Source organism: Dendrobates tinctorius, unplaced genomic scaffold (assembly GCF_039654945.1).
Source record: "Dendrobates tinctorius isolate UK_male_01 unplaced genomic scaffold, ASM3965494v1 ptg000161l, whole genome shotgun sequence".
NCBI classification, from domain to species: domain Eukaryota; kingdom Metazoa; phylum Chordata; class Amphibia; order Anura; family Dendrobatidae; genus Dendrobates; species Dendrobates tinctorius.
In genome coordinates this window covers 752638-774461 of record NW_027361828.1, presented here as the reverse complement: position 1 = coordinate 774461, position 21824 = coordinate 752638, and the positions used below count along the sequence as shown (strand labels likewise).

Here is a 21824-nt window from a genome sequence, read left to right as displayed (position 1 = left end):
GGTGCTAAACGACTGACAATCGGCAAATCTTTACTGATCGTCAGTCGTTTAATATCTTTTCTACACAGGCAGACTGCTGTAAATGAAGCACATCTAGCGATGTATAATGGATTGCTCAGTGCACATAGGCTAGTCATCGAGTCCTGTTTACAGAGGTTGATGCATCGCTGAACTTTTGTGCTGTGCAAAATATAATTACAGTATGTTCATCGGATGATTGGCAGCCTGTTTACACTGACAGGTAATCTTGAAACATCGTTCACGAATATCCTGCAGTGTAACTTTGCACTGTTTAAATAGTGGACAGAATTACCTAGAATAGTGGATAATAAACCCGCCCCAATATGTATTTCTATGTTCAGAAACATATATGAAAATCAGTGTATCAAACTCACGTGTGGCCCTTGTATGTATTTTTCAGAGGCGGCTTGGGGATGCTGCAAAAAAAGCCATCAGCAAATTGCAAGTCAGAACCATTAAAAAAGGAGATAAGGTAATAATATTATTTCACCTTACACTTAACGATTGATTAAGTCTGGACGTGCGCTTAAGCTTTATTCCCATCGTTAAAAAAAGGATTCTCGTGTATGCATGTTTTTACCTGACCATGGATGTATTGATTTTCCAGCCAACATGACAAACAAGTGTCATCGATAAATATTAATTGAAATGACCGATTCCAGGTGATGAACCACTGGTTGATGTTGTCGCTAATGTCATGACGTTAGTAGAAGAACAAAATTAGTGCCAACATTGTTCACCCCAGTTATCTTTTAAAGGGAACATGACAGCTGGCTGCATGAAAGCTGCCCATGAATCCACGACTTGAGTTCTAATGACTAATATCGTGCTAAAGTTGAGCGGATTTAACCCCTTAACGACCGCGATACACCTTTTAATGGCGGTATTTAACGGTACTTAAACGGAAAAAGTTTATAGCGCCCCCCAAAGTCGGATTTCCTCCGGGATCTTGGCTGCCGGGGGTAGCCGAGACCCCAAAGAACATGATTCGGGTCGGTTTTTAACGACCCCGCTTTTGCGATCGCCATTATTAACCGTATAACTGCGACCGCAAAAAAAAAAAAAAAAAAGCTATGATTTTGCATTTACTTTCCCTTTCCTCTGATGTGATCACACATCAAAGGAGAAAGAAATAGGATCCCCGATCCCCCCAGTACCCAGGCCCTGGGCGCCGCCATCTTTATCTGGGAAGAAAATGGCGGGGGCATGCGCAGTGCACCTGCCGAATCTACCGGCCGGCAGATTCCATTAATTCATTCAACATACATTTTGATCACTGTGAAAAACTCTATCACAGTGATCAAAATAAAAAAAATAGTAAATAACCCCCCCCCCCTTTATCACCCCCTTAGTTAGGGAAATATAATGAAGTAAAGAAAATATATTTATTTTCATTTTCAGTGTATTTTAGTGAAGTTCATCTGTAAAATCCTGATGAAGTTTTGCTTTTCCTGACTATCTGATGCGATATTAGATTTTGTTGGGTCTTGTATTTCCGTACGGAGATAGACGTCGCCCTTTCTCTCACCTCTCCATGTGGACACACCAGAATGAGCCACTCATTTCATAAACACTTCTAATTGTTGCTGTCTTTGTTACAGGAGACGGAGCCAGATTTTGATAACTGCGCTGTATGTATTGAAGGATATAAACCTAATGATGTTGTCCGAATTTTGCCGTGCCGGTGAGTTGATGCATTGCTGGCACGGCTTATGCCAGCATGTGCCCTGGAAAGTATGCCAAGCTCTGACATGTTTTATGAGCTGAAACAGTGCAGACTTTGTAAATAATAAATTGAGGATGCCATTTGCTTTAGAACTATTGCTGACTGATTTGGATGCCATTTATCAGTTTTCACAGGAAAGCAACTTGGAATTGGGGAAATGGCAAACTGCTGCAGCAAATAAGATTTTCACCTCAGTCTGATCATAATCTTATTATCCTTTGTGCGGCATTGAATTGAAATGTCTATTTCAGGCAATCAATAATAGTGTGTTTGCCACATGTGGAGTCGGGAAGGAATTTTTCCCTTACTATGGGGCAATTGGCATCTGCCTCATGGAATTCTTGCCTTCCTCTGGATCAACATGTTAAGTTATAGGTTAAACACAATGGACTTGTGTCTTTTTTTCAACCTTATAACTATGAAATATAATTCTAAAGTTGCTATTTTAGATCTAAACTGTGTTCCAAATTATTATGCAAAAAGAGTTTAGGAGTGATAAGGTTAGAATTTTTTTGTTTGTCATTGAAACTCATTGATGGTGATGTGTGTCAGGGCTCTTTTTATCACTGAAAGCAATTGCAGATACCTGTGCAAATTAGTTTGGCAGGTGTGTCCAAATAAAGGCAAGACTACTTAAGAAGGCTGTTCCACATTATTAAGCAGCCTACATTTGTTGCCAAAATGGGAAAGAAAAAGGATGTGTCGGCTGCTGAGAAGCAACAAATTGTGGAGTATTTAGGTCAAGGCATGACTACAATCAACATTGCCAAGACACTTCATCGTGATCATCGCACAATCAAGAAGTATGTAGCTGATTCCCAGCACACACGTGTGCGTGCTGATAAGGAAAAATTGAGGACTCTTTCCAACAGGCAATTGCATCAGGTTAAAAGAGCAGCTGCAAAAATGCCTTGTCATAGCAGCAAACAAGATTTTGAAGCTGCTGGTGCCTCCAACGTCCCCCGAACAACAAGATGCAGGGTCCTTCAGAGGTTTGCAGCTGTGCATAAGCCATCCTGTCGACCACCTCTATCCACTGCACACAAGCAGAAACGGCTCCAGTGGGCCAAACGATACATGAAGACTGACTTCCAAGCTGTTTTGTTCACCGATGAGTGCCGTGCAACCCTCGATGGTCCTGATGGATGGAGTGGAGAATGGCTGGTTGATGGACACCCCATGAAAACACGGCTAAGGCGCCAACAAGGAGGAGGTGGAGTAATGTTTTGGGCTGGAATCATGGGGAGATAGATTGTCGGCCCCTTTAGGATCCCTGAAGGGGTAACGATGAACTCTATAATCTATGTGGAGTTTCTAAAACAGCACTTCCTGCCATGGTTCAAGAGGAAGAACCGTGCTTTCCGCAGCAAGATCATTTTCATGCATGATAATGCACCGTCTCATGCTGCAAATAACACATCTGCATCTCTGGCTGCTATGGGCATAAAAGAGGACAAACTTATGGTGTGGTCAACATCTTCCCCTGACCTCAACCCCATTGAGAACCTCTGGAGCATCATCAAAAGGAGTGTCTATGATGGCGGGAGGCAGTTCACATCTAAGCAACAGCTCTGGGAGGGTATTCTGTCCACATGCTAAACAATTGAAGCACAAACTATCCAAAAACTGATAAATTCAATGGATGAGAGAGTTCAGAACCTTCTTTCGAACAAGGGGTCCTTGGGGAAATGTAACATCACCTAGAATAAAGTTTTGACTTGAAAACTGTTTGATTTCATTTTGTAATAAGCTGATAATGCTTATAATTTCACAATTGACCATTTTTTTGTTCAAATAAAAATAAAAAGTTTGAAAACTCTGCTGTGCATAATAATTTGGAACATGCATTTTGAGTGTTTCTTATTTTTAAAAATATGCTGTTTTCATAGGCAGTTTGTTCAAAAACATTGCAATTATACTAGAATAGTAGATGACTGGAAAATAACAATGACTGCAATTCATATAGGTAATTTAGAGAAAATATGAGGAAATATTTTTTGCATAATAATTTGGAACACAGTGTATATAGACTAATATCAGACCACTGCTGACATACACACTTGAGAAATCTCCATACAGATATGCCGATTCATTTGCAAGTACTTGCTAATAAGCTGTCATTGTGGCATACACAGGTGGTCAAAATTGTTGGTACCCCTCGTTTAATGACAGAAAACGCACAATAGTCACAGAAATAACTTGAGTCTGACAAAAGTAATAATAAATCAAAAATCTATGAACATGAACAAAAGAAAGTGAGACATTGCTTTTCAACCATGCTTCCACAGAATTTAAAAAAAAAATAAAACTCATGACAAAGGCCTGGACAGAAATGATGGTACCTTTAACTTAATATTATGTTGCACAACCTTTTGAGGCAATCACTGCAATCAAATGATTCCTGTAACTGTCAATGAGACTTCTGCACCTCTCGACAGGTATTTTGGCCCACTCCACAAGAGCAAACTGCCCAAGTTTTCTCGTGTTTGAAGGTTGCCTTTTCCAGACGGCATGTTTCAGTTCTTTCCAAAGATGCTTAATAGGATTTAGATCAGGGCTCATAGAAGGCCACTTCCGAACAGTCCATTGTTTTCATCTTAGCCATTCTTGGGTGTTTTTAGCTGTGTGTTTTGGGTCATTATCCTGTTGCTAGATCCATTACCTGTGACTGAGACCAAGCTTTCTGATACTGGCCATCACATTTCACTCTAAAATCCCTTGATAATCTTGAGATTTCATTGTACCCTGCACAGATTCAAGACACCCTGTACCAGATGCAGCAAAGCAGCCCCAGAACATAACAGAGCATCCTCCATGTTTCACAGTAGGGACAGTGTTCTTTTCTTGATATGCTTCATTTTTCCGTCTGTGAACATAGAGCTGGTGTTACTTGCCAAAAAGTTCCATTTTTGTCTTATCTGTCTATAGGACATTCTCCCAGAAGCTTTGTGGCTTGTCAACATGTAGTTTGGCAAATTCCAGTTTAGCTTTTTTATGATTTTTTTTCAACAATGGTGTCCTCCTTGGTCGTCTCCCATGAAGTCCACTTTGGCTCATACAACGACTGATGGTGCGATCTGACACTGATGTTCCTTGAGCTTGAACTTCACCTTTAATCTGTTTAGAAGTTTTTCTGGGCTCTTTTGTTATCATTCGTATTATCCGTCTCTGATTTGTCATCAGTTTTCCTCCTGCGGCCACGTCCAGGGAGGTTGGCTACAGTCCCATGGAGCTTAAATTTCTGAATAATATGTGCAGCTGTAGTCACAGGAACATCAAGCTGCTTGGAGATGGTCTTATAACTATTACCTTTAACATGTTTGTCTATAATTTTCTTTCTAATCTCCTTAGACAACTCTTTCCTTTGCTTCCTCTGGTCCATGTTGAGTGTGATACACACCATGTCACCAAACAGCACAGTGAGTATCCGGAGCCCCCTATACAGGCCCACTCACTGATTCCAAGATTGTAGACACCTGTGATGCTAATTAGTGGACACACCTTGATTTAACATGTTCCTTTGGTCACATTATTTTCAGGGGTACCATCATTTCTGTCCAGGCCTATTTCATGAGTTTTATTTTTTTTTAAATTCTGTGGAAACAAGGTCGAAAAGCAATGTCTGACTTTCATTTATTCATTTTAATAGATTTTTGATTTATTATTACTTTTGTCAGATTCAAGTTATTTCTGTGACCATTGTGGGTTTTTCTGTCATTAAATGAGGGGTAACAACAATTTTGACCACATGTGTATGTACATCCAGAATAAATCGGAATCCTGCAACCGAAAAAATGATTGTGTTATACAAAAAGCTTGCCGTACAGAATGGTATACTATTTTTAAGTTATGTTAGTTTATGGTTGGAAAGCACATCAAATGTTATATCTATGTGATCTTCACAGTCCTCTTTTTATGATCATTTACTACTTTTTCATTTGTGTTTTTTCACTTAACGGGGTTTTCTGGTCTTCTTCAATACTTCACAGAGGTAAACCATGCTTGTTAAAAATTAAAAAAAGAATTGCAATTCTGACACGCTTCATCTGGCCAGATGAGCATTACTTCATGACCACGTGTCACCTGGCCATGCAGCTCATCAGTGGCCTCAACTATCGGTCACTGGTGGTCCGCTTATCGTCTCTTTTGGTCCAGTGGAGATGTAGTGGTGGGTGAATTCCAGATATGAGTATGGTTCTTTTTTGTTTCATTTACAAGTATGGCTTCTCTCTCTGTGAGGTTTCAAAGGAGACAAAGCACCTTGTCCTCTTATCTTAGCAAGCCATGCATTTATCTAAGAGATGAAGAGAAATCCCTTATAGAGAACCTTCAGTATGGTCTGTGATACAAAGTTAGTGTCAATATATTCCATTTTTTCCCACACTTGTATATAAAAGTAATTTAATTTGTGCACACCATGGTCATAGCTCATCTGTTGGTCGCTTTCATTAGAAATACAGTACATTTGTATTCCATCCATATTTCAAAGGTGTTTCTCTTCACCTCTTGTCCACTAGAAGAAGCTCATCAGTATTACAGATTCACGAGTATGGATGTTATTTTAATCCGTATTCTGAATACAGAGGCTTAGGCCTGTTTCACACTTCAGTTTTTTTGTGTCAGTTAAAATCTGCCAAAATGGCGGAAAGTGGATCCGTTGCTAACTGATGTGAACGGATGCCACCGGATCGTTATTTTGACGGATCCAATGAATGAAGAATTTTAAAGGAACCGCAGCCCGGGAAGGAAAGAGAGAGAGAGAATGAGAATTTTTTCTGTCCGCCAGAAATGATTTCAGGGTTAAATTTCCGGCTGACTTCATTCCTCCGGGCATGCGCACTATAAAATGCGGATCCTGCGGGAAAAAAAACGTTACATGGTCCGTCCAGGCATGTCGGCGGACGCAAAAAAATTGACGGATCCGCAAAAAAAACCGGCCGGTAATGCAAATCAATGGGGGGAAAAACGGATCCGCCAAAAAAAATGGCGGATCCGTTTTTTTTTGCAAAACGGCGGATTTTGACTGATGGTCAAAAACGGAAGTGTGAAACAGGCCTTATACGAAACTGGCCTACGATCATTGGACATCCCCTAGTGAGGGATGCACTTCAAATTTCTCTTCCTATTTTCTAGTACACTGAATTGTAAAATAAATGATGTCATTCCAATGACCAACTAATGAATAACACAGATCATTTGCCGGCGATAAGGCAGGCTCAGTCTCTGAGTCTGCTTGAAAGAAAGAAACTCAACATAGGTATAAATGTATGTCCTATGTTGGGAAAGGGTTATAGGGGACCTGTCAGGACAATTTTGGAAATCAATCTCATGGTATGGCTGGGTAGGGTATAGAACAACAATAAAAGGGATACCGGTTTTGTAGTAATCCAAAATGCCATGCCTGAGAATTCAAGTATTGACACAACATGCAAATAGCGTGTAAGTGCATTGGGGGTATTTTGATGCTTTCCAATTTCTCAGCACTGCTATATCGGAAACTCGTATGTACATAGTTTATTGATAGTAAGCTGCTTATCAGAGAAGGGAACATGGTTGGTCTAAAAGGCGTGTGAGACCGAGTTCCTGCAGTGATAATGTCTTGGTGTCTTTGTAATAAAGCCTTCATTGTAAGTAAACAGCTACACACAGCCTGATAAGTCACACATCACTGAATTCAGTGTTTTAACCCCTACCTCATGTTGTCCTCAGATTACATAGCAAAACCCTGATGACACATTCGCTTTAAAGCCTTGATGGCTGCACAAAGGTTGTGGAGTACAGGAGCCATACAACCTACGTACTTAATAAATCCTACATACATAGGGCTCTCCAATATTCATGCACATAGCGTTCACAATGAATTTTTTACTCCGCATATTTTTGCTGCGTTAAAAAATCATCATCTAACAATTCCAGCAAAACGGACAGGATTCATAGAAATCCTATGCCCACTGTGCTTTTTCAATAGTGTAAAATCACTCTTGGTGTGTGTTCGAAATCCGCAACACGTCAATTTCTCTTGCCGCTACGCTCAGTTTTATCTGCAGATTTCCCCATAGGCTTGCATTACATGAGCAAAATCTGTAGGTAAAACGAAAACGCTTGTGCATTTTTAGTACGTTTCCACAGCGTAATGGCATTAAAAACGCATGTCATTCACACATGAAGTTTCGTCAGAATCAAATGCTAGGAAGTATAAAAAACAGAACAGCTTTATTTAAAACATGACATACTAAGACGTGGCAAAAATCACAGAGTCAAAAACACCAAGAACCGCATGCATGGATATGAAACTAAGTCATCAGTATGTGAGGCATGTAACCTAATTTACATAATATGTGCAGAAATGCTGTATAAAATCTGCACCATCAAAAACTCACCAAATACTCATCTTGGGAACGTAATCTACAGGAGTATTCTAGTTTTAAGGATTTCTCACCTACAGTATGTGCTGGACTGTGTCTAAGAGTATGCTCAATAGAGCAGTGGGCCCATGCTACTGGGTCATTCCATGGTAACTTACGTTACAACACAGTTAGTAACTTACGTTACAATAACTTCTCATACAGTTGTGGCCAAAAGTATTGACACCCCTGCAATTTTGTCAGATAATACTCAGTTTCTTCCTGAAAATGATCGCAATCACAAATTCTTTGGTATTATTATCTTAATTTAATTTGTCTTAAATGAAAAAACACAAAAGAGAATGAAGCAAAAAGCAAAACATTGATCATTTCACACAAAACTCCAAAAATGGACCAGACAAAAGTATTGGCACCCTCAGCCTAATACTTGGTTGCACAACATTTAGCCAAATTAACTGCGACCAACCGCTTCCGGTAACCATCAATGAGTTTCTTACAATGCTCTTCTGGAATTTTAGACCATTCTTCTTTGGCAAACTGCTCCAGGTCCCTGATATTAGAAGGGTGCCTTCTCCAAACTGCCATTTTTAGATCTCCCCACAGTTGTTCTATGGGATTCAGGTCGGGACTCATTGCTGGCCACCTTAGAAGTCTCCAGTGCTTTCTCTCAAACCATTTTCTAGTGCTTTTTGAAGTGTGTTTTGGGTCATTGTCCTGCTGGAAGACCCATGACCTCTGAGGGAGACCCAGCTTTCTCACACTGGGCCCTACATTATGCTGCAAAATTTGTTGGTAGTCTTCAGACTTCATAATGCCTTGCACACGGTCAAGCAGTCCAGTGCCAGAGGCAGCAAAGCAACCCCAAAACATCAGGGAACCTCTGCCATGTTTGACTGTAGGGACCGTGTTTTTTTCTTTGAATGCCTCTTTTTTTTCTCCTGTAAACTCTATGTTGATGCCTTTGCCCAAAAAGCTCTACTTTTGTCTCATCTGACCAGAGAACATTCTTCCAAAACGTTTTAGGCTTTTTCAGGTAAATTTTGGCAAACTCCAGCCTGGCTTTTTTATGTCTCGGGGTAAGAAGTGGGGTCTTCCTGGGTCTCCTACCATACAGTCCCTTTTCATTCAGATGCCGACGGATAGTACGGGTTGACACTGTTGTACCCTCGGACTGCAGGGTAGCTTGAACTTGTTTGGATGTCGAGGTTCTTTATCCAACATCCGCACAATCTTGCGTTGAAATCTCTTGTCAATTTTTCTTTTCCGTCCACATCTAGGGAGGTTAGCCACAGTGCCATGGGCTTTAAACTTCTTGATGACACTGCGCACGGTAGACACAGGAACATTCAGGTCTTTGGAGATGGTCTTGTAGCCTTGAGATTGCTCATGCTTCCTCACAATTTGGTTTCTCAAGTCCTCAGACAGTTCTTTGGTCTTCTTTCTTTTCTCCATGCTCAATGTGGTACACACAAGGACACAGGACAGAGGTTGAGTCAACTTTAATCCATATCAACTGGCTGCAAGTGTGATTTAGTTATTGCCAACACCTGTTAGGTGCCATAGGTAAGTTACAGGTGCTGTTAATTACACAAATTAGAGAAGCATCACATGATTTTTCGAACAGTCCCAGTACTTTTGTCCACCCTCTTTTTTATGTTTGGTGTGGAATTATATCCAATTTGGCTTTAGGACAATTCTTTTTGTGTTTTCTCATTTAAGACAAATTAAATGAAGATAATAATACCAAAGAATTTGTGTTTGCAATCATTTTCAGGAAGAAACTGAGTATTATCTGACAAAATGGCAGGGGTGTCAATACTTTTGGCCACAACTGTATGAAGTAATGTTATTGTAATGTAAGTTGCCATCAGCTTTGTAACATAAGTTACTACATTGTGTTGTAACGTAAGTTACCAAGTAATAACACTGTATTTTGTATTTAATTTGTATTTTTGAAAAATCAAACTGTGTTGAAATCTATTGAGAATAGTTTAATGTACAATATACATTCACTCATTTTTGTGCTTGCCTTCAAAGAACAGTCTGTAGCCATTATTAACTCAGTTTTTGGCTTGTGAATGTAACGTAAGTTACCATGGAATTACCCTACTGAGGATAACTAACATACGTTTTTCCAATGGTCAGACCCTCACCAGTCTAGTATTTATCACTTTTTCAATAGTACACCCCCTTATTAAACGGAAGTATACAGGGTGGGCCTTTTATATGGATACACCTAAATAAAATGGGAATGGTTGGTGATATCAACTTCCTGTTTGTGGCACATTAGTATTTTGGATCCAACTTTATTTTTTCCAATGGGAAGAGGGTCATGTGACACATCAAACCTATTGAGAAATTCACAAGAAAAACAAGTGTGCTTGGTTTTAACGTAACTTTATTCTTTCATGAGTTATTTACAAGTTTATGACCACTTATAAAATGTGTTCAAAGTGCTGCCCATTGTGTTAGATTGTCAATGCAACCCTCTTCTCCTACTCTTGACACACTGATAGTAACATCGCAGAAGAAATGCTAGTCTAAGGGGGTCAGATTCCATGTAGGAATGCTTGGACCTGACACCCATAATGTGGTGGTGCACCATCTTGCTGGAAAAACGTGCCATCTTCAGTGCATAAAGAAGGCAACACATCATCATGTAGCAATTTCAGATATCCAGTGGCATTGAGGTTTCCATTGATGAAGAATGGCCCCACTATCTTTGTACCCCATAAACCACACCATACCATCAATTGTGTGTGTCAGGTCCGAGCATTCCTACATTTGAATGGCCACCAAGGTCTCCCGACCGGACCCCCTTAGACTTTTAGGTTTCGAGTCATCCGAAGGCAATTGTCTATGTTGTGAAGATACGAGATGTGCTGCATCTGAAATAACGGATACTGGAAGCCTGTGCTAGCATTTCTTCTGTGGTGTTGCTATCAGTGTGTCAAGAGTGGGAGAAGAGGGTTGAATTGACAATCTAACACAATGGGCAGCACGTTGAACACATTTTATAAATGGTCATAAACTTGTAAATAACTCATGAAAGAATAAAGTTATGTTAAAACCAAGCACACCATTGTTTTTCTTGTGAAATTCTCAATAAGCTTGATGTGTTACATGAACATCTTCCCATTGAAAAAAATAAAGTTGGATTCAAAATGGCCGCTATGGTCACCACCCATCTTGAAAAGTTTCCCCCCTCCCATATACTAATGTGCCACAAACAGGAAGTTGATATCACCAACCATTCCAATTTTATTTAGGTGTATCCATATAAATGGCCCACCCTGTAGATATTGTTACAAAGAAATATGATTTGATTTTTTTACATGCCGAAATTCTAGAAGTATATAAAACAATAGGCTTTTTAATTAGTTTACCATCGTTACCAGGCTTGGACTGGCCCACAGGAGAACAGGAGAATCCTCCGGTGGGCCCCTGGGCAAGAGTGCATCACCACCCTCTTATATGAGCAGCACTATGTCACTATGTACAGATAAAGGAGATATTTATCTATAAATCTACCAAGTTCATTGTGATTGAGGAAAATGTCACATTTACATAAAGCTGAAAAGTGGGGCCCTGGAGCTGGTTACTGGGGGGCCCTTGGCATCCCAGTCCAACACTGATGGTTACGCATTACTATCCCGGGTGATTTGTGTGCCGCTGCGTCAGCATATACTAGGCAGATTGTGGCGGCTACTGGTTAATACAGATTTGCTGCTATCTACAATTTTCCGAATTACAGTAACTAATTGTATGCCGCGACTCCGATGCAAGCGTACGCGGAAAGTGCTGAAGTTTACAGCGTCTCCACACCCAGACTGTAAATGTGTGTGTTACTGGTTACACTGAGCTCCCTGTACATAAGTCTGGTTTTCATTTCCAAGCTATGCGGGGCTGGCTTAGAAAGGAAGTGGCTGAATGAATTATGTGTTTGTCTGTATCCACTCCTAGCTAAAAATACCGCCAGCAGTTCAGGCCTTCATTTTGTAACACTGCAAATGAATGAGGCTTAAAAGTGATTGAGTTTCAGTGCAAATCGCTATAAATATGTGCGATGTAAAAAAAAAAACAGAAAATCATAAAGATGTCTCTGTGCAGAACAAAAATGTAAAGTTAAGGATAGATTTTATTAATATTGATACAAACATTTTTTTGCAAAGGGGAAAAATGCTTCTATATAACTAGAATCCAATATAAATAGTAACATAGTTAGTAAGGCCGAAATTAAGACATTAGTCCATCCAGTTCAGCCTATAAAATTCTGTCGGAATAAATCCCCAGATCTTCGTCCTTCTAAAGAACCTAACAATAACTGTAAGATACAATATTGTTACGCTCCAGGAAGACATCCAGGCCTCTCTTGAACCCTTCGACTGAGTTCGCCATCACCACCTCCTCAGACAGGGAATTCCAGATTCTCACTGCCCTAACAGTAAAGAATCCTTTTCTATGTTGGTGGAAAAACCTTTTCTCCTCCAGACGCAGAGAATGCCCCCTTGTGACCGTCATCTTCCTTGGTATAAACAGATCCTCGTAGAGATATTTGTATTGTCCCATGATATACTTATACATGGTTATTAGATCGCCCCTCAGTCGTCTTTTTTCTAGACTAAATAATCCTAATTTTGCTAATCTCTCTGGGCATTGTAGTTCCCCCATCCCCTTTATTAAATTTGTTGCCCTCCTTTGTACCCGCTCTAGTTCCATTATATCCTTCCTGAGCACCGGTGCCCAAAACTGTACACAGTACTCCATGTGCGGTCTAACCAGGGATTTGTAGAGAGGCAGTATAATGCTCTCATCATGTGTATCCAGACCTCTTTTAATGCACCCCATGATCCTGTTTTCATTGGCAGCCGCTGCCTGGCACTGGCTACTCCATGTAAGTTTATCATTAACTAGGATCCCCAAGTCCTTCTCCATGTCAGATTTACCCAGTGGTTTACCATTCAGTGTGTAATGGTGATATTGATTCCTTCTTCCCATGTGTATAACCTTACATTTATCATTGATAAACTGCATCTGCCACCTTTCGGCCCAAGTTCCCAACTTATCCAGATCCTTCTATAGCAGAATACTATCTTCTCTTGTATTGACTGCTTTACATAGTTTTGTATCATCTGCAAATATCGATATTTGCTGATGACCTGAGGTTAGCATCCTCAATAATCAGAACCTCCTTCTCCCATCTCCAAGACTTTACACGTGCTGCGCCAATTCTTTGGAATGCACTTCCCAGGTCAATACGATTAGTCCCCAATCCCCACAATTTTAAGCGTGCCCTGAAAACGCATTTATTCAGACTGGCCTATCGCCTCAACACATTAACCTAATCTATCCCTGTGTGGCACAGCCAAAAGTTTTACCATAACCAGGTTCCCCGCATCATGTTCCCACATGCTTTATGCATCCATTAGCCCTCTGTGTCTGTACTGTTACACACTTAACATTATGGCTGGTCCATACAATCAGGGCAACTGTTACCACCCTCCTTTCATGTCTACCTCTTTCCTCATAGACTGTAAGCTTGCGAGCAGGGCCCTCATTCCTCTTAGTATTTGTTATAATCTATGTGATTATTGTTATGCTGTGGAAAGAAAAAGGGGGAGACAGGGCGCTTCCAATGCGTAGGTCTGTATGGAAAGTAGATGAGTGCACAGCAAATGTTAGGCTCACCTGATAGGGTTGTGAGAGTCACAACACCTATAATCGCATAAAACAGCTGCAGCAGTCTGCACGATGTCCAAGGACTTGGTACAAAGAAAAGGCTGGTAGTGCAATAAGAGACTGCGCTGCTGTAGTAGAATTCAAGATATCGTTATTGCCAACGCGTTTCCTGAGCCAGTCCCAGCTCACTTCATCATGAAGTGAGCTGGGACTGGCTCAGGAAACGCGTTGGCAATAAAGATATCTTGAATTCTACTACAGCAGCGCAGTCTCTTATTGCACTACCAGCCTTCATTATTGTTATGCTGTAATGTCTATTGTCTGTACAAATCCCCTCTGAAATGTAAAGTGCTGCGGAATATGTCGGCACTATAGAAATAAAATTTATTATTATTATTATTATTATTATTTTACTGTGCAAACCTTCTACCAGATCGTTAATAAATATTTTGAAGAGAATAGATCCCAACACCGATCCCTGCGGTACCCACTGGTCACAGCGACCCAGTTAGAGAATATACCATTTATAACCACCCTCTGCTTTCTATCACTAAGCCAGTAACTTACCAATTTACACACATTTTCCCCCAGACCCAGCATTCTCATTTTGTGTACCAACCTCTTGTGTGGCACGGTATCAAACGCTTTGGAAAAATCAAAATATACCACATACAATGACTCACCTTGGTCCAGTCTATAGCTTACCTCTTCATAAAAACTGATTAGATTGGTTTGACACGAGCGATTCCTCATAAACCCATTCTGATATGGCGTTAAACAGTTATTCCCATTGAGATAATCCAGAATAACATCCCTCAGAAACCCTTCAAATATTTTACCAACAATAGAGGTTAGACTTACTGGCCTATAATTTCCAGGTTCACTTTTAGAGCCCTAAGTTAAATATCTGCACCATTTAATTCCACAATATTGGTGCAATGAATTCCAAAAACTCTATTTCCAGAGCTGTACAAAAGTCTGTACGAACAAACATGCTTACATAGAAATTAATATTGGCAGCCTTCCCCTTGTACAGTCAGTGGCTTGTAGACACATTATAGACCCAATGCATGTAATATATCATAGAATGGTAGAGTTGGAAGGGGTCTCCAGGGTCATCGTGTCCAACCCCCTGCTCAATGCAGAATTCACTAAATCATCCCAGACAGATGTCTGTCCAGCCTCTGTTTGAAGACTTCCATTAAAGGAGAACTCACCACCTCTCGTGGCAGCCTGTTCCACTCATTGATCACCCTCACTTTCAAAAAGTTTTTTCTAATATCTACCGTAATCTGAATCTTCTCCATTTCCGTTTAATTCCATTGCCTCTCGTGTTTCCATGTGCAAATGATCCCCGTACACTGCAATATCCCATCAGATATTTGTAGACAGCTATTAAGTCTCCTCTTATCTTTATTACAAGCTAAACATTCCCAGATTCTTTAACCATTCCGTGTAGGACATACTTTGCAGTCCACTTACCATCCTGGTAGCTCTTCTCTGAACATTCAATATATTTTTTTAATATGTAGTGCCCAGAGTTGGACACAGGATTCCAGATGAGGCCTGACCTAGGAGGAGTAGAGGGGGATAATTGCTTCACGTGATCTAGACTCTATGCTTCTCTTAATGCATCCTAGAATTGTATTTGTCTCTTTTGCTGTTGCATCACACTGTTGACTCATGTTCAGTCTGTGATCTATTAATATACCCAAGTCTTTTTCACACGTGCTGTTGCTTAGTTCTATTCTTCCCATTTTATAGATGTGATTTTCGTTTTTCTTGCCGAGATGTAGTATCTTGCATTCTATATCTCTCCTACATCTCCACGTGTCCCTGTGAGTGTCACTAAATGACTGTACGTTAGTAGACTATGTTATACATTTGCTGACATTTTATGAGATTTTTGGGAACCGCCCAAACATCCGATATTATGGTTCATATTATGGCTGGACCTCTCTCTAGCACACATAGTTCTATTCATACCTCATTATTTTGTAATAAAATGAAGGATCTGGAATTGACTCCAAGTGTGGAATTAGCATTTGGTAGGGGTTAAAAAGAGAAAAATCTACTGTTGAGCTAAGTAGCACCAGAAGGCCTAGAAGATCACTGAAGACAACTCAAATTTAAACTTTGCAATGGCATTTGATACCTTGTACTGAGCTCCAGAAGCCGGGACTAGGGGACACTATGTGCACATAGGGAAATAGCTGATTAGTTAAGCAAAGAGTCTCTAACGGAATAGACAGCAGTTGGGAACCACAAGGATCAGTGTTATGCACATTTTACACATCTGCTTTTTGCAGTCAAAGTACTTAACTGACCAAACTCGATAGCCTCCTAGGCATTTATGAGACTGTAGGGTACAGGTGAGAAGAACCGCGACCAGTCTGTGCATCGCCGTCCAAGGTGATTCTGACATCGAAATGTTTAAGGGTTCTTTACAGTAATAAGACTGTGGAATGCCAGACCACAAGGGATAGTGACAGCTGTTGGAGTTTCAACAGCTGATCCTTTTTGTTTTCAGGTGAGATAAGCCGCTGATACAGGAGTCAAAAAAAAATATGAAAGTCCACATTTTAATCACATATTGATGACTTTGTTCCATATCCATTGTGCTGAAGTGCAGAGGAAAAAAAAGATAAAAATTGGACACTGCCTACATATCATTTAGTAAGATTCCTTGGAGGTCAGTATGAATTTGTATGTGGGTCACAGAGCTTCTGCTTGCAGATCACACTATACCGATCCTTTATCAGATATGTACAGTGTAATTTTGTTTGCAAAAGTGGAACCTCAGCTGCGCTTCTGTTGCCAGTGTAATACTGTTAATGGCTGTATAGTATGAGATCATTGTCTAATGAAAGCCATCCTGCAAACATACAAGTTATATGGACCCCACCTCGTGGAAATGTTGGCCGGCTCGGAGTGAGACGTTACAATGAAACTGCTTGGAATGTTGGCGATGCTTGGATGTTAAGCCAGAACATGGAAGGTAGTGCTGGAAACTGAGAATTTGCTCAGCTGCTTCCCTTCCAAGGAAGACCCACATAGTGTATTAGTGAAAAGCAGACGTCTCCAAGGAGAGCTCATTGTAACTAGCAGCAGCCACATTTGCAGTGTGTGCGGAGATACTGTATTACGTAAGTCCCTTCTGTACAGATGTAGGATGTAATCGTTGGACGATGCAGTACAATGGCTGATGACAAGTGTGCTTAGTCATTGGATGAGAGTGAATGCTCGGTCACAGTGCACAGCGATATTAGACTTTCTGCTTATTTCACCAATACTTAGCAGTCATTATAAAGGAAAGCCTGGTTTGACATTTCATTTACGCAAGTCATTTGTATGAAGGTTTTGATCTCGCATCAGTAAACTGTTTAATGGTGGTAAATTGGAATTTAGGAATCCATATTGGCATGTTATTATTATACATTTATATAGTGCCATTTATTCCATGGCGCTTTATATTTGAAGATGGGAAATATAGACAAGTACAATAAACATGTGAAAGACAAGCAACACACAAGTACAGAAGGTGAGAGGACCCTGCCCGCGAGGGCTTACAGTCTATAGGGAAGGGTGAGTGGGTGAGGATACACTAGGAGAGGGTAGAGCTGGTTGTGTGGTGGTTCAGTAGACTGAGGATCATTGCAGGCTGTAGGCTTGTCGGAACAGGTGGGTCTTCAGATTCTTCTTGAAGGTTTCTGTTGTTGGTGAGAGTCTGATGTGTTGCGGCAGAGAGTTCCAGAGTATTGGGGAGGCACGGGAGAAGTCTTGTATGCGGTTGTGGGAAGAAGAGTTGAGGGGGGAGTAGAGAAGGAGATCTTGAGAGGATCGAAGGTTGCGTGCAGGTAGGTACCGGGAGACCATGTCACAGATGTATGGAGATGACAGGTTGTGGATGGCTTTGTATGTCATGGTTAGGGTTTTGAACTGGAGCCTCTGGGCAATAGGAAGCCAGTGAAGGGCCTGGCATAGGGGGGAGGCTGGGGAATAGCGGGGGGACAGGTGGATTAGTCGGGCAGCAGAGCGTGGGATGGACTGAAGTGGTGCCAGAGTGCTGGAGGGGAGGCCAGAGAGTAGGAGGTTGCAGTAGTCGAGGCAGGAGATGATAAGGGTGTGCACTAGTGTTTTTATGGTTTCATGGTTGAGGAATGCGCGGATCCGGGAAATATTTTTGAGTTTGAGGCGGCAGGAGGAGGCAAGGGCTTGGATATGTGGTTTGAAAGAGAGGGCAGAGTCGAGGATCACCCCAAGGCACCGAGCGTGCGGGACTGGGGAAAGCAAGCAGCCATTGACATTGATGGATAGGTCTGGTGGAGGGGTAGAGTGAGATGGGGGAAAGATGATGAATTCTGTTTTGTCCATGTTCAGCTTCAGAAAGCGAGCAGAAAAGAAGGCTGAAATAGCAAACAGACATTGTGGAATTTTGGTCAGTTAGGCCTGTTTCACATTTCCGTCTTTCAAGGTCAGTCAAAATCCACCAAGTGGCTAAAAAACGGATCCGTCTCCGTCATGGGCCAAACTGATGCCACTGGATCCCCGCTGCAGCCGGCAAGAGGGTGAAATTTAAAGCAACCGCGGCCTGGAAGGAGAGAGAGAGATTTATTTTATTTTCTTCTTCACGGCCTTCCCGGAACGCTATTCAGGGTTAAAATCCCTGCCAGAGCAAATCTGCCGGGCATGCGCAATACATAATAGCGGATCGTCGCTCTGAAAAAAACGTTTCAGAGTCCGTCTCCTCCACCCAGGAGTCGCTAAAATTCTAACGGATCCGTCAAAAAGCGGATGAGACGGACGACCGTCAGTCAAAATCCACCGCTAATGTAAGTCTATGAGGGGAAAAAATGGATCCGCCAAAAAGGGGCGGATCCTTTTTTTCTAAAAGTGTCAGATTTTGACTAACGTCAAAAAACGGAAATGTGAAAAAGGCCTAAGGAGGTGAGGTTAGGTCCAGATAGGTAGATCTGCCTGTCATCGGCGTAGAGGTGATGCTGCAAGCCGTGGGGTTCTATGAGCTGTCCCAGGCCGAAGGTGTAGATGGAGAAGAGTAGGGGTCCCAGGACTGAGCCTTGAGGAACACCGACAGACAAGGGGCAAGGTGAGGAGGTGGTGTCTGAGAGGGAGACACTAAATGTTCAGTCTGTTAGGTATGATGAGATCCAAGATAGGGCCAAGTCTGTGATGCCAAGAGATGAGAGAATCTGTGGCAGGAGGGAATAGTCCAAGGTGTCGAAGGCAGAAGACAGGTCCAGGAGAAGGAGGACAGAGTAGTGTCGCTTGCTCTTTGCGATTAGTAGGTCGTTAGTGACTTTAGTTAGGGCAGTTTCAGTTGAGTGATGCTGTCGGAAGCCAGATTGTAACCGGTCAAAGAGGGAACAGGAGGAGAGGTGGGAGGGCAGTTCAAGATATACATGCTGTTCCAGTAGTTTTGAGGCGTAAGGGAGAAGAGATATCGGGCGATAGTTAGATACAGAGGATGGGTCGAGGGAGGGCTTTTTGAGGATGGGTGTGTATGAGGCATGTTTGAAGGATGAGGGAAAGACACCATTTGTAAGTGAAAGGTTGAAGAGGTGGGTTAGGGTTGGGATGAAGACTGGCAAAGTTAGGGATGAGGTGGGACGGGAGCAGGTCAAGCGCGCAGGTGGTGAGGTGTGATCTTGACAGGAGGGTGGAGAGCTGATCTTCTATCATGGTAGAGAAGCTGGTTTTGGAAGAACAGGGCTGAGAAGCTAAGAGGGGCATTGGGGGCTGCTGGCCAAAGCTTTCTCTAATCGTATCGATCTTCTGCTTAAAGAAGGAGTCAAAGTCTTCAGCAGAAATGAGAGGAGAGGTACGAGGAGCTGTGGGACGGAGTAGAGAATTGAAAGTGTTGAAAAGCTGTTTAGGGTTGTGAGACAGGGAGGATATGAGAGATGCAAAGTAAGTTTGTTTTGCGGCAGAGAGTGTGGACTTGAAGCTAGCAAGGGACTGCTTGTATGCATTAAAGTGTACAGTAGAACGGGTTCTCTTCCATCTCCGCTGAGCTGCCCTGGAAACCCGTCTCAGTTCTTTGGTCTGGCTGGTCAGCCAGGGCTGCCTGTTGATTGTACGAGTTTTGCTCTGCGTGAGGGGGGTGGCCAAATCAAGTGTTGCTGTTATTGTGGTGTTATAAAAAGTGGCAGCAGCATCTGTGTCATGAAGGGAAGCTATGTCTGTGAAAGGGAGAAGGGACTCAGAGAGTGATTGTAAATTGAGGTGTTTGAGATTTCTGCGAGGGTGAGCGAGTTTGTGGAGTGGGGGTTGTGCAGTAGGAGAGGAGAGGGAAGAGAATGTCAGTAGGTTGTGATCAGACAGGGGGAGGGGTGAGATTAGTGAGGGAACAGACGGGTGAAGATAAGGTCCAGCGTGTGACCATCTTTGTGAGTGGTCGCAGATGACCATTGAGTGAGGCCAAAGGAGGCAGTCAGTGATAAAAGTTTAGAGGCAGCTGAGGTGGAAGTGTCAATGGGGACGTTGAAATCACCCATGATGATGGCGGGGATGTCAACACAGAGGAAATGGAGTAGCCAGGTGGTGAAGTGGTCGAGAAAGGTGAAGATGGCTAGTTCTGGGGGGGCGGTAGATGACAGCCAGTTGGAGGTTGGAGGGGGAATAGATGCAGACGGAGTGCACCTTGAATGAGGGAAGAGTAGCGGAGGGTGGAAATGAATTGGGGTAAAGGCGCACATATCAGGCAGGAGAAAGCCAATTCCTCTACCACATTTGTTGCTGGGGCGAGGGGTGTGAGAGAGATGGAATCTGCCATAGGAGAGCACAGCTGGAAAGGCTGTGTCAGAGGGAGTGAGCCAGGTTTCAGTGATGGCAAGGAAGGAGAGTTTGTTAGTAATAAAGAGGTCATGGATAAATGACAGCTTGCATATGTGATAGATGTGAGTCCCAACTCGAGGCTCCACATCCATCCTGACTTACCCCTTACCACCTTCATTAAAATGGGTTGTGAACATTTATCGTCTATGCAAAGAAGGAGAAAAACACTAAAGTGTCCTAAGAGTAATATTTGGCACTTCAACCACAATTATATACACTTAAGGGCAAAAGAACGTCACCAATTAGCCCCAAATGAAGCGAACCAACAAATATATGTAATAAAATCACACAATTTTATTGGGTATCAAAAAATAGAATAAACGGCTACATATCCATATCCTCATAACATACCACAAGGGGGCAAATACTTGGTCTGTGCATTTGCCCCCTTGGGGTATATTATGAGGATATGGATATGTAGCCGTTTATTCTATTTTTTGATACCCAATAAAATTGTGATTTTATTACATATACCATATTTTCCGCTTTGTAAGACGCACTTTTTTCCCCCAAATTTGAGGAGAAAATGGGGGTGCGTCTTACAAAGAGGATATACCTTTCTGCGCTGCCGCTGAGAGTGTCCAGTACTTGCCGCGGCGCTGTCCCCCGGTGCTGCCGCCACGCTGTCCCCCGGTTCTTACCGCCACCGCCGCGCTCTGTCCCCCGGTGGTTGCCGCCACCGCCGCGCTCTCTCCCGTTCAGCGTGGGGGGTCTCTGCCGCTCCATGCCTGCTTTCCTGTGGATTTCTTCCTGGAAAATGGCCACCACGCATGCGCAGTTGGAGATCTCGGCACGGAAATCTCGGGAGATGAGATTTCAGCGAAGGGAGACAGAGCGCGGCAGTGGTGGCAAGCACCAGGGATAGAGCACCTCGGCGGCAAGCACTGGGGGACAGAGCACGGCGGTGGTGGCAGGCACCGTGGGACAGAGCGCGGCGGTGGTGGCAAGCACCGAGGGACAGCGCCGGGGCAGCAAGCATCAGGGGACAGAGGGCGGTGGCAGTATCAGACACCGGCAGAGGCACGCTGCACATCAAAACACCCCCTCATATCAGCAGCAATGTTCCACTCCGGCCTCCTCCATTACCACCCCCAGTAAGCAATAAGACGCATGGATTATAAGATGCACCACCATTTTATTAAAAAAAAGTTTTTTTCCTATTTTTCTCCTCAAAATTT

At 42.4% G+C, this 21824-nt stretch overlaps 1 protein-coding gene across 2 annotated transcripts in view; it reads left to right on the top strand.

Annotated features, from left to right (window-relative positions):
- The window catches only part of RNF150 (ring finger protein 150), a 388101-nt gene that overhangs the window by 167374 nt on the left and 198903 nt on the right, over positions 1–21824 (top strand). For both annotated transcript variants that reach the window (XM_073549771.1, XM_073549770.1), the window contains exons 3-4: positions 422–493; positions 1623–1705. In XM_073549771.1, the coding sequence (XP_073405872.1) occupies positions 422–493; positions 1623–1705 (155 nt within the window). The remainder of the gene's footprint in view (positions 1–421; positions 494–1622; positions 1706–21824) is intronic.